At 41.8% G+C, this 12,112-nt stretch overlaps 1 protein-coding gene across 10 annotated transcripts in view; it reads right to left on the reverse strand.

The window, feature by feature from the left end:
• Positions 1–12,112, reverse strand: part of DGKG (diacylglycerol kinase gamma) — a 197,702-nt gene that overhangs the window by 145,893 nt on the left and 39,697 nt on the right. For 7 of the 10 annotated variants that reach the window (XM_074329156.2, XM_074329122.2, XM_074329109.2 and 4 more), the window contains exons 3-4: positions 8,640–8,827; positions 4,196–4,272 (exon numbers count right to left, since the gene is read on the reverse strand). In XM_074329156.2, the coding sequence (XP_074185257.2) occupies positions 4,196–4,272; positions 8,640–8,827 (265 nt within the window). The remainder of the gene's footprint in view (positions 1–4,195; positions 4,273–8,639; positions 8,828–12,112) is intronic. The other 3 variants (XM_019735850.3, XM_019735845.3, XM_074329136.2) reach the window with 1 other exon arrangement.

Raw genomic sequence — 12,112 nt, forward strand, 5'->3', positions numbered from 1 at the left:
ATATATATATATATATATATATATATATATATATATATATATATAATTCTAAGTAGGGTCAACAGTGGTGAGTACCATGGGAAAAGAACGGATAACGTGTTTTGAGGACTTAGAAAATAATGATTGAACACATGTCTGACCATTTATGTCCCTATCCTGGGAAACTAGATGGCATAGAATAAGCCCAGGAACAGACCATTCACATCAGAAACGCTCAGTGGGGATTAGATCTCCTCACTGAGGTTCGAGAAGTTCGGTGATTTGCCCCTGCCAGCTAGTGTCAGAGAAAAACAAGCCGCCAGATCTTCTGACTCCTAGAGCCGTGCTCCTGCCACGGTATCTGTCCCAGGTCCCAGGGTTGACATCCTGTTCCCTGCCTCTCCCTCTGAACAGCCTAATTTCAGGAGGCCAAGAAATGTGACTGCGTTATACTTTCAAAATGAATCTGGGTTAAGGGGAGAGATTCTTTATGAGCGCAGGCTAGACTCCGAGAAGCTGCTTAGTACACGTGTGATGTGTAGGGAATGGCTGTGTACTAGGTCCAAACCAGATAACCAACCACTACGAGGCACATGGGCAATTCTCTGAGCCCTGGAGTGACATCATTAGCCACTGCTATTGTTCAGGCTGTTCCCCCATCCCCCCTCACCAAGACTGCAACTTTTATTCAAGAACTAGCTGGGCAATTGCTATTGCTGCAACCTCTAAAAAGTGTGTTCATTCTTACATAGTTCAAGAAGGGACGAGAGCTAGATGGAGAGTTTACCATGCATCAGGCATTTTACATACTTGATCTCTCTCAAATCTCAAAACAACAGTGGGCACTGGCTTTGGCTCAGCGGTTCCTTTGAGTCAAGCCCAATCAAAACAACAGTGGACGGTGGGACTGTTACTGGCATTTTGTGGGTGAAAAAAATTTCCGAGAACATAAATATCTTGCTCATAAAGTCATAAAGCAAGTGGCAGCGCTAGGATTTGTGCTTAGGCGTGTCTAAGGTCAGAGTGCCACCCAGCCACCCTGCTCCCTCTGTTCTGCTGTCCTTGTCCACTTCCTGTCTGTCTTCAGCGGCATTCCGGTCTCCAGAGTCACACGGTGGTGACGGGCAAGGGTATTCTTGTCATGGCCAGATGCAGCCCTGCCAGTCTGCAAACTTTTATTCCTCGCCTGGCTTTGCAAGCAACCTGCCATTTTCCCACGGCCAGCCTGTTTCTCATTGAGACATTTTAGCAGCAGTAAGCCATCAAGCTGGAGAGAAACTAAGCCCTAGTTGTTTCCCCAACCCCATGCAGGCATCTTACACCTACTAGAAGCCAGCCACACTGTAACAGAGAACGAAATCAGAGTGACAGAGCTCCCCTGGGACACAGCAGTGCTAGGCATAAAGAGTGGGGGCAGCAGTGTGCTCATAACAGGCAAGCTGCTCCCTGCTTCTGAAAGCTCCTGTGGCCTTCACACCCTGGGTGGCCTGACCAAATTGTTCCCCTCCCACTTGTCAGACTCAAGGCGGACAGGCTGATTAGCAGCCTCCGGCAGTCGGGAGTCTTTGTTCCTGTGTTTTTGGAGCTGGAGTAGAGGGGATGGGGGGGGTCAGGGAGCTCTTTGTTGGCTCTGCCATCTTCTCCACATGGCTTCTCCTCAGGAATGTTCTTTGAAATGGTGTATTCTCAATCTTTCTTCTTTTCTGGAAGACTTCCTCCAGCTTCCTTCTCCGGGTGATTGGTGCATTTTATGAAAAGCCCCTCCCAAATGTACCTCAAGGCATGGGCTCTGTTGATTCATTCCCAGTGCCCAGCAGAAAAGGAGTTGACTCAAGGTTTGTTGAAAGGATGATCCTCAGGTTAGTCCTGCTGGTCAGTCACTTTTCTATAATTAGCCCTAAAAAGGATCCAGGAGCAAGGAAGAGGGAGTTGAGTTGAAAACTCCTGGGGAACTGGGAGAGAAGGGAAATGGTCATAGGCACCATTTTTTAAGTGTCTTGTGAAGTATTAGACACTTTGCAGAAAGTTTCTCAGTTTATCTATTCATCTTATAACTGCAAGGTCTTTTTGTTGTTGTTATTATTGTTGTCTTCAGGTCACAGATAAAAAATTGAGGCTCAGAGACGTGAAATACTATTCAAGGCCACGTTGCTGGCTGGCAGCAGAGGTAGGGGTCTAATCTAAAACCATGTGAGCCCAGGGTCGTGGCTCTTAAACTTGACCCTGTCAGTCAGAAGTAAGTTCCAGAGGGCAGGAACAGTGCTTCCTCACCTTTACGTATTCTACAATGCCCAGTACAGTGCCTGTATGCTTAGGGAATGTTAGATGAATTGAATTTGAAAGTAGGGGAGGTCTTGCATTCATTTGTTTATTCAACAAATATTTATTGAGTGCCTGCTATGTGTCAGATACTCTTCTGGGCCCTTGGGATACAGCAATGAAAATAAAATATTCTAGTAGGAGAGAGAGACAAACATGTCAGTTACATAGTGTAACAGATGGTGAGAAGTTCTAAGGAGGAAAATAAGGCAGAGCAGGGGGATAGGGAGGGTCTAGAAAAAGAAGTGAAAACTTTATATAGAGAATGCAATATTCACTGAGAAGGTGGCACTTGGAGGAGGTGAGGGAGTGAACAATGTGGGTATCTGGGGAGCAACATTCCAGGACAAGGCAAAGCAAGTGCAAAAGTGCTGAGGTAAGAGCGACCTTGGCTTGTTTGAAAGCATCAAGGAGGTGAATATGTCTGGAAAAGAATGAGAAGGAGAGTAGCAAGGAATGAGGTCAGAGAGTAGGGGGAGGTGCAGATTGTGATGACCTTGACTTTTATTCTGAGTAGGGGATTGGGGGAAACCATGAGAGATTGTCAAGCGGAGCAGTCACATGATCTCACTTAATTTTCATCAGATGCTCAGGGTGTGTGCAAAGGATAGACTTTAAAGATCAAGAGCAGAAATAGGGAGCCCAATTTAATTTGGGCAAAACATGGCGATGACTCAGGTCAGGGTGGTAGCAGTGAAAGTGGTGAGATGTGGCTGGATTTTGGATATATTTTAAAGGTAGAAGTGGCAGGGTTTGCTGATGAATTGGATGTGGGATGTGAGAAAAAGAGAAAAGTCAACGATGACTCCATAGTTTTAGGTTGAATAACTGGAAAAATGGAGTTGTCATTTACTGAAATGGGGAAGACTGCTGGAAAAACAGGCTTTATAGGGGAAGATCAAGGAGCTCAGTCCAGTGTATGTTAAGTTTGAGATGCTTATTGGATTTTTAAGTAGAAAGGTCAAGTACAGGGGTAAGAGGAAAAGTAGGAGAGTATAGCGCCCTGAAAGGCAAGTGAAGAAAACAGAGGAGGATTTGAGTAACCACGTTCAATGCTGCTGAGTAAAATGGCTATTGAGTTTAGCCACATGGAGGTCCTTGGCTCTGTTGACTTAGTGCTTTCAGTGGAGGACTAGGGGCTACATGTCAATGACAGGGCTTTCAAGAAAGTGGGAAGAAGAGAAATTGGAGGCAATGAGTATAGAAAAACCTTTCGCGCAGCTTTGCTATAAAGGACAGGAGAGAAATGAAGTGATAGCTGAAGGGAGAAGTGGAGTCAGGAGAACGTTTTTTAATATAGGAGAAATGTTTATATGTTGATGAGAAAAATCTAACATATAGGAAACAGCTGATGTAACAGAGATAGAGATAGATAATAGACAGACAATAGATAGATACGTAGATAGATATAGATGAAAGATGAAAGAAACAAAGAAAGATAAGTGTGGCTGAAGCAATGCCTGTCAATAGACCAAAAGAGGATGGGATTGAGTGCACAAGTGGAGGGATTGGACTTAAGAGCATGGAGAGTTCATCCCTGGCTACAGGAGCAAAGGTACACAGGTGGGCAAGGATGTTGTGGAAGATCTCTTCTGATTGTTTCTCTTTTCTCAGTTAAGTAGAAAACACAGTGGTTAACTGAGAATGAAGAGGGGAGGAGGAGTGAGAGATTGGAGAAAAGAGAAGAAGGTATGATGTCATCTTCTAGGACAGTGAGAAGGTGAATGGCCTTGGGAAACATACAATTGCAGGTAGCACCAATGGCTCCCTTGAGACAGGAGAAAATATGTTGAGAAGGAAGTTCTGTAAAGTGAGCTAAACTTCTAAGAGGGGAACAAATTATGGTAAAGCCTGGAATATGGCTTTTCTTTAAGGCTTGAAATGGAAATGTTCTTACCTCACGTGAATCATATTGTTTGAGGCTCCCACTCTCATTAAATTCAGCCAAGACGTCCTTTATCTTCTTGGAAGAATCTGGAGAGACATAATCCACATGTGAAACACTGGTGCACGGCTAATGGGAAATGGGCCAAGTAAATTCTCCCTGTCTGACCTTGGTTATGATGGAGCAGCCCCCCATCCCCGGGACTGTATGGAGAAATGTCACCCATATATACGCTTCTGCCCTCCCATTTCTTTTCCTTCAGTATATTCTCTCTCCTGCTGTAGGAACTATCTTTCTAAAACACAAATCTAACCAGATCATGTCCCTGATCAAAACACTTCAATGGCTTTCAGTTTCCCAGGATAAAGCCTAGGCCCCTTACCTTGGTATATAAGGACACAGTGATCTGGCCTATCTTGTTCCTTATCTCTTATCTTAATCTGTCATTCACCCCCACTTTTTAACCACATCAAACCAGAAATCCCTGAATGCACTCCTTACTCTTTCATGGAGTCTCTTTTCTGTGTTGCAAACTTCACTCAATTCTCAGTACCCAGCCCAAATAGGAACTCCTTTGTAAAGGCTTTCTACCAGTCAGTTAATCATCCCCTCCCCTGGTTCTCAGGTGACTTGTATATAACTATACTAGCACTTGTCATAATAGCGTTATAATTATTAAATTGTCTTGCTTATCTCCTGCTTCAGTTCTACATTGATAACTGCAACTGGCTAATGAGTCTTTGTATATCATACGGAAAACATTTGAGCGGAAATTTGAAAACATTTAAAGTTTTGTTTAATAAGATTGGTGGGCATTAAGCCCTGTGAGACTCTGTCCTTGGTGCTGAAGCAGACTCAGAAGACTCATGAAACATGGTAGATTAGAAGATTCTGTTTTCCATAGGAAATAATTCAGAAACTACGGGAGAAAATGGTGGATTCTTTTTGGGAGGCGTTTTATAAGGGAATTGGGAGTCAAGAAAAAGGAGTCAATAATTGTCATCAGAAACACATCCTGAGTGCATCCCGTATAGTACTAACTCTCCAGACATCAGAGAAAACTAGGCTTTCTGCTCTTCCTGTCTTGCAGTATTGTGGATAATTAAGAGCTTTTCAAGCCCCCTTATCGTAACTATTTAGACATCTGAGCAAAGAGCAATGTCATTAAAAGCTGACACAGTGTTTCTTGATGTTCAGGATCTTTGTACAGAAGGGTATGCTCTCTTAGGCCTACATAAAGTAGATGTGCTCATGGGCTGGGCTGTTTTCCACGGCATTGCTGACTTGGATACAATCAAGGACAAGTTATAATTATTTCAAGATTGAGACATATTGAAATGCCATAGGAAAATGCTACTGTTGCCTAAAAATGGACATTTCTTTCTGAAATTCAAAACAGATGTTGAAAAACTAATAGCTCAGTGAGATCCAAGCAGCAGATGCCATCAATTTGGGCTGCTTCCATTCAATTCAAAACACACTGAGGATATAAGATGCTGTAAGGTACTGTTGATGAAGTCGTCTGGAGATGATCTGAATCACTGTGGTAATAATAGCTTCTCCTTATTGAAGACCTTCACTGCACATTCTCATATACTCTCCCTACCAATCTATGCAGATTTGGTAATATTTCCTTCAGTTTACAGATGAAGAAGCTGAAATTCAGAAAAATTCAGTGACTTGCCTAAGAGTCAGGGTTTTAACTCAGGTCTAGTCTGGCTCAAAAGTTTATATTACTTTCCATTAAGCACTATTCCCTATTTACTTCCTAACCATTTGCTAACACAAAGAAAAATGTAATTAATGCTGTAGCAATGCTGTGAAGCTCTAGGAAGGACAGAGTGGGGAAGAAGTAAAACTAGGATCACAGCGGTGTTGGGATACAGACCGGGGATGCCCTATGAAGGAGGTATTACTTCAGCTGGGGTGTAAAGAGAGGGTAAAGGCAGACGTGAAGTGGAGAGGGTATCCTTAGAAGGGACAGGGTGAACAAAAATGTGGAAACAGGCACCGCAGAGCATTTAAGAAAAGTTAAAAGCAGAGAGTAGTTTGGGGCCAGATTTGTGTAGGTCTTGAATGGCAAGTTAAGGACATTGATTTGAAATTCTAAAAAGTTTTTGAGTAGTAGAGTAACATAACAAGATCTATGTTTCTAAAGATCACTTTGGAAACAGAATGGAAGAGAGTTTAGAATTAGGCCAAAGCTCAGTTAACATCATACATAATTATTCAAATTATTACATGCGCAGCTTAATTAATTAGGGAAACCCCTATATATTTTAGAATTTACTCTAATGGGAGATTCTTGGCTCAGCCAGAGTGACCAAATTGGGGGGAAAAAAGCAAATTTGGGAGCATGGGTCTCTCTAGTGTGGATTCTGCAAGAGTAGTATAGAGCTAGCATTTTGAATGAGAAGCAGAGGAGTGATTTCACTTGAATTACATGCTTTTGATGTCACTGTCGCATTTTGGCGATTCTACAGTTCATCCTAGCAGAAATCCTTTGGTTCTATGCGCTATTGGTCTAATCCTATTTAAATTTAAAGGTATGAGATATATATCTATATCTCTCTCTATGTACATAGATAAAGATAAATAGCTACACACACAACCCCATATATACATGTATATGTGTTTACATATATATACACATCATACACACATATATTCATCATATGTTCACATTCAAGTAAACAGGTTTTAGAAAGAATAAAAAAGACATTTATTTTAAAATTTCTGATTACTAGCTTAAAATTAAATAGAAAAACAATGCAAGAGATTGCTGGCTCCTAGATTTCCAGGAGGACTGTTCCTCACCGCACATTTACTTCAACTTGTTTCATGGGTTTTTATGAGCTCATAGCAGCAACGTTTTTCCCTTTTAAAAACGGGAAACAATCTAATTCTCAAACATGATACCCATTACTTTCTCCTTGGATGTCCTTTGATACTTTATCATAGTAGTTTTCTTCCCAACAGACTTCTGGGCTGGGTTTCTTTTCCCCTGAGGAGTAAAGTAGGTACTGCTCCACTCTGTTTTGTCTTAGCGCGGTTAAGAACAATGAAGGGCTTCTTCAGAGGATTTCCTGATCTTACTTCAGGCCCCATCTGTGGGCCCAATAGCACTAGCTCAGTAGAGAACTCCATGTCAAAGCCTGTATCGTAACACCACCACCAGACTCAGAGGAGGTCGAGCTCCATTTCTAAACATACGAAGCAGGGCTGCATCCATCATTCTTTGAAATAACTCCTATTTTGTTGAGTGCTTACGATATGCTAGGCACTGTGCTAACCACCCTATATATTTTAGTTAAATCTCCACAATGACCCTCTATTGTAATAATTATCCCTATTTTAGAGAAGAGGAAACTGAGGTTTATACAATCTAAATGACTCAAGGGCACACAGCTAGTGAGTGGGTGGCTGATTGTTAACAATCTGAAATTGTGACACAGCAAGTAGATGCACTGGATACACAAACACTGGTAAATCCGAAGACAAGGGCCTTCCTCTGTGACAGTGGCTCTCAAACCTGGCTGTCCATGAGAATCACCCGAGGAGCCCTCTAACACATTGAAACCCAGGGCTCAGCCACCCAGACCAATTAAGTCAGCAACTCTTGGGGAACCCAGGAATCAGTATATTTGAAAGCACCCTGGGGGTTCAAATGTAGAGTTAATGTTGAGAACTGATGTCCTATGATGGTATTTTATTGTTAGACATGAAGACTGTCTTAAGCTGCTGAACATTTTGGATAATTATTGCAAAAGGAAAAAAAGTGTATCACCCTGCTAAATCTAATAATCACAGTGCTTGGCAGACATTCTCCATTGTTTAAGTGGACAACACCTAAGGAACTCCACCCAACAGGTCAACTTATTCAGTTGTTTGGTAAGGTAGTGAAACGTTCCGCATGAGCCCACACTGGCAGCACCATTCGTGTGCAGTTTTACCCCAAATCAAGTGTTTCGAAGGCTCTTCTCTGTGACCAAGGTCAACAGTGGTAACAACTACCCAAGGAAGTTTCAATCTAAAATTGTCTCTTTGTGCTTTATGTGCCAAGAATTCTGGGAACTTAACCGAGTACCTGTTCCTAGTGTTTGAGCAAATTCAAAGTCCTTTTAAGGAGAAAATTTCGCCCTACTCACAGGCACCTTTGCTGCCATATTTGTGTGGGACGAAATGCCCTCCATCTGAACAAACAGTCAAATCAAGAGCTTCAGTGTTTATATCAGAACATCAGCTATGCTGTCCGAGCTAGAACCCAAAGTTTATGGACCATCTTCTAGTTAAGAACACTGAGTATTTGAGCCCTCGTCAGACCATTAAACTTTGAAATAACTATAAATCAACATGTTCAAAAGTGAATCTGAAAACCAATAGGTGAGAGTGAAATTCTAAGTTGCATGATAACTCTCCTCAAAGTTTCCTAAAAGCACTTCAAACTGTAACATACCTATGAATTGCCTGGGGATCAGGTTTAAATGCAGATTCTGATTCAGTAGGTCTGGGTCAGGGCCCGAGATTCTGCATTTCAAATCAGATCCTTGGTGTTGTGAGTTATGCAGGTCCCTGGACCTCACTTGTGATGAGTGGGCCTTAAGCAACTTTCCCGTATAACTGGGGCTGACTAGTAAGGCTTGCCTGTCACAACACAGAAAAAACAAACAAACAAATAAGCAAACAAACATGAGGATGAGGGTGGAAGAAAATATTCCACAGATTGAGAAGAGCCTAAATGACTCTTAACCCATGGAAGGAAAGACACAGAGAGGGAAGAAAAGTTGGTATATGAGGAAAAAAAAACAAACGAATAAAAAACCTAGATTTTTCCTTTTTCTGATGAAGGCTAGGATGTATAAGTTTCCTAAGTACTCCAGGAAACCAAAGACACAGTGAGATGCACAAAAGCAAGAGTTTTCCAAGGGTCTTGGAAAGATGGAGGATAATGTCAGAATACAGACGCCAGGACCAGAAGCACTGCATCAAAAGGCCCACCTTGCCAGCCAGGAGGAATCAGGCCCCAGAGCGGAATGTGGGGAGCACGTGTCAGAAGTTCCAATTCCATAAGCATTGACACATTCTCCCAGTTATAATTCTTTTCCTGTTCACTGTTTATCCCCAGCATACCATCCATTGTCTGGCATAAAATCAATGTTCCATAAAGATTGATGAAATAAATGAGAGTGAAAAAAGGGATCAGGCTTGTCTTGCTTGTCTTATATTTCTATGGGCCTAGAGAGAAAAGGTAGACCAATGGTTGTTGACCATGGCTGGGTGTTGGAATCACCTGGGGAGCTTTAAATACTACTGATACCTGGGTCTGATGCCTAAGGATTATGATTAAATGGTCCAAGGGTGCTGTGTGTGTGTGTGTGTATGTGTATGTGCGGGGGTGGGTGGGGGAAAGGGGTGGAGGTGGAGAGGGCAGGGCATTGGAAGAATTCAAAGCTTCCCAAGTATTTCCAATGTGTCGCCAAGGCTGAGGACCACTGAGGCCCATAAAGTTAACAACTTGGGGGAACTTCTGGGCGTGATAGCTCTGCCACAGAAGTACATGAGAGATCTGACAATCAAGTTCGCGAACTCATCCTAGAAAAAGTGCTGAATATCACTATGGTCACCTTCAAAGTACTCCCCTTGGGAAGCTATGCACTGATGCCAGCACCTAGTCCACCCTTCAAAGCAATTTTGGAACTCTTTTTCTGGAATGGCCTTCAGAGTGGTCATCATATAACTCTTGATGTCCTGAATGTCATAAAAATGTCTTCTTTTCAATATTTCCTTTATCTTTGGGTAAAGAAAGAAATCATTGGGGGCCAGATCAGGTGAGTAGGGAGGGTGTTCCAATACAGTTATTTGTTTCCTGGCTAAAAACTCCCTCACAGACAGTGCCATGTGAGCTGGTGCATTGTCGTGATGCAAGAGCCATGGCGTAAAGTTCGGATTGTGTAAGTTTCTCACGCAGATTTTCTGGCACTTCCTTCCAAATAATGAACTTGGTTAACTTTTTGTCCAGTTGGTACAAATTCATAATGCATAATCCCTCTGATATCAAGAAAGGTTAGCAGCATCGTTGCAATAAGTCCGCCAACTGAATTGTCACACCTTCATAGAATAAGAGAAAAAGACTTTCCATTGAAGCGGAGGGAATTTGGGCTGATATAAGAAAACCCTCTTTAGGATAATAAGATTTTTTGATTCATCACAAATGATCAGAATGACTGGTATGGCTTATTTGTATAAGTAAAATTTATGTTGCTAGCAAAATTTCCCACTTTTTCTCCAAATAATGTGGCCTCATCAGTCCTATTTCCAAGTGAAGGCTGAAGATAGATCACCCCACTCAGACTTTCTTGCAACTAAAACTGTGGTCCCTGGACAAACAGCAGCAGCAAAATCTGGGAACTTGTTAGAAACAGAGTCTCAAAACTACCCCGGACCTACTCGTTCATAATCTGCACTTTAACAAGATCTCCAGGAGATTCACCTGCACATTCAAATTTGCGTGTCACTGTACCCAGAAGCCTCTCCCTATCCATAGATTCTGTGAGTGCTTGTGGGCAGAGTCCCATCATTGCTAATGAAAAGAAGGCCACTTGTGCTGGAAGAGAATTGGGCAAGAAAGAACTGTGGTTCTCCCTTCCAAGATGGAAGCAAGCGGACGTGACTCTTTATGGGCCCAGGACTCCATGACCATTTGATTAACTCTCACCCTAGTGGCCAATATAAACAGCAAAGTTTCAAGGAAGCTTACTTAGAGCCTGACATTGTTCTACAAATCAGCCCTTAAACATTTTGTCTGACTCCCACACTGACACTGACGGGTTTGAATTGTGAGCTGTAAATTACATACGTCTGAAAGTGAGAAACTGCCTTAATCTGATTCTAATGAAATATACTTCTGAATAACACAATTTACTGATTCATTTTCTTTAAATGTATTTAAAATTTTGCTCTATTATGATTTAATTTATATATATAGCATGGTTGAGGGTTGAGCTCCAATCGGTAGTTTTTGTTTAATTTGCTGCAACTGAACTGAAGCCAATTGAACCTAATCCCTAATTGAGAACTTTGCTTCTAATTCTTGTTCTGCCACTGACCTCCTGTGTCACCTTGGGCAAGTCACTGAGCTCTTCTGGACTCATGTTCTCATTTGTATAATGGATAGGATTTGCATTTGGTGATAGCTAAGATCTCTCCCAGCTTTGAAAAGTCTACAAAATCAAGGCAACTGTTAGCTGGTATAGGAAACGTTTGGTTTATTTCTTAGAGAATTAAAATTCAAAATTGATGCTTTAACATTTTTTTTTCTTTTCTGAATAAGCTGATAGTTTTTGTTTTTGATAAATCACGTAAAAAAACCTCCCCCAAAATATCAGGATTAGAAGGACAATAAGCCAATTATATCTCTGTTTGAAGCTGTTAAAGGGAGGGTCAGTAGGAGCAATTTCTACACCCTCATGCCCCCTAAGATTGAAAAGAAACCTGTTTAAACATAGAACCTAAGTATTGGAAGGGCTAATGAAGGTCATTTAATCAACTGGACGTCTGATGCTCTAATCTCCCATAAAGTGTCTCAGACAAATCTGCCCCAGCAGTGAGTTCTAGTGAAAGGTAACTCCGTTGCTTTTAAGTCAATTCTGTTTCACTTTGGGCAGGTTTGACAATTAGGAATCAATGTATTAGTATTTCTTACTTTAAAGTCTTTCTTCCAATGATTTCCTCTCATTAGTTCTAGGGCTACTTCTCGAAGCCATTCAAAATTAGCTTAACACACCTCTTCCCCACAATAGCACTATAGCTGTTTTAATACAACTAGTTTTCCCTCTCATCTTTCCCTGAGTCTTCCCTTCTCCAGTAAATATGCATCGTATTTTCAGCCACTTCAGGCTGTGAGGCCCCTCAGCATGCTGGTGGCCCTTC

The sequence above is a fragment of the Rhinolophus sinicus genome, chromosome 17 (assembly GCF_057876585.1).
Source record: "Rhinolophus sinicus isolate RSI-liver-muscle chromosome 17, RSI-T2T, whole genome shotgun sequence".
NCBI classification, from domain to species: domain Eukaryota; kingdom Metazoa; phylum Chordata; class Mammalia; order Chiroptera; family Rhinolophidae; genus Rhinolophus; species Rhinolophus sinicus.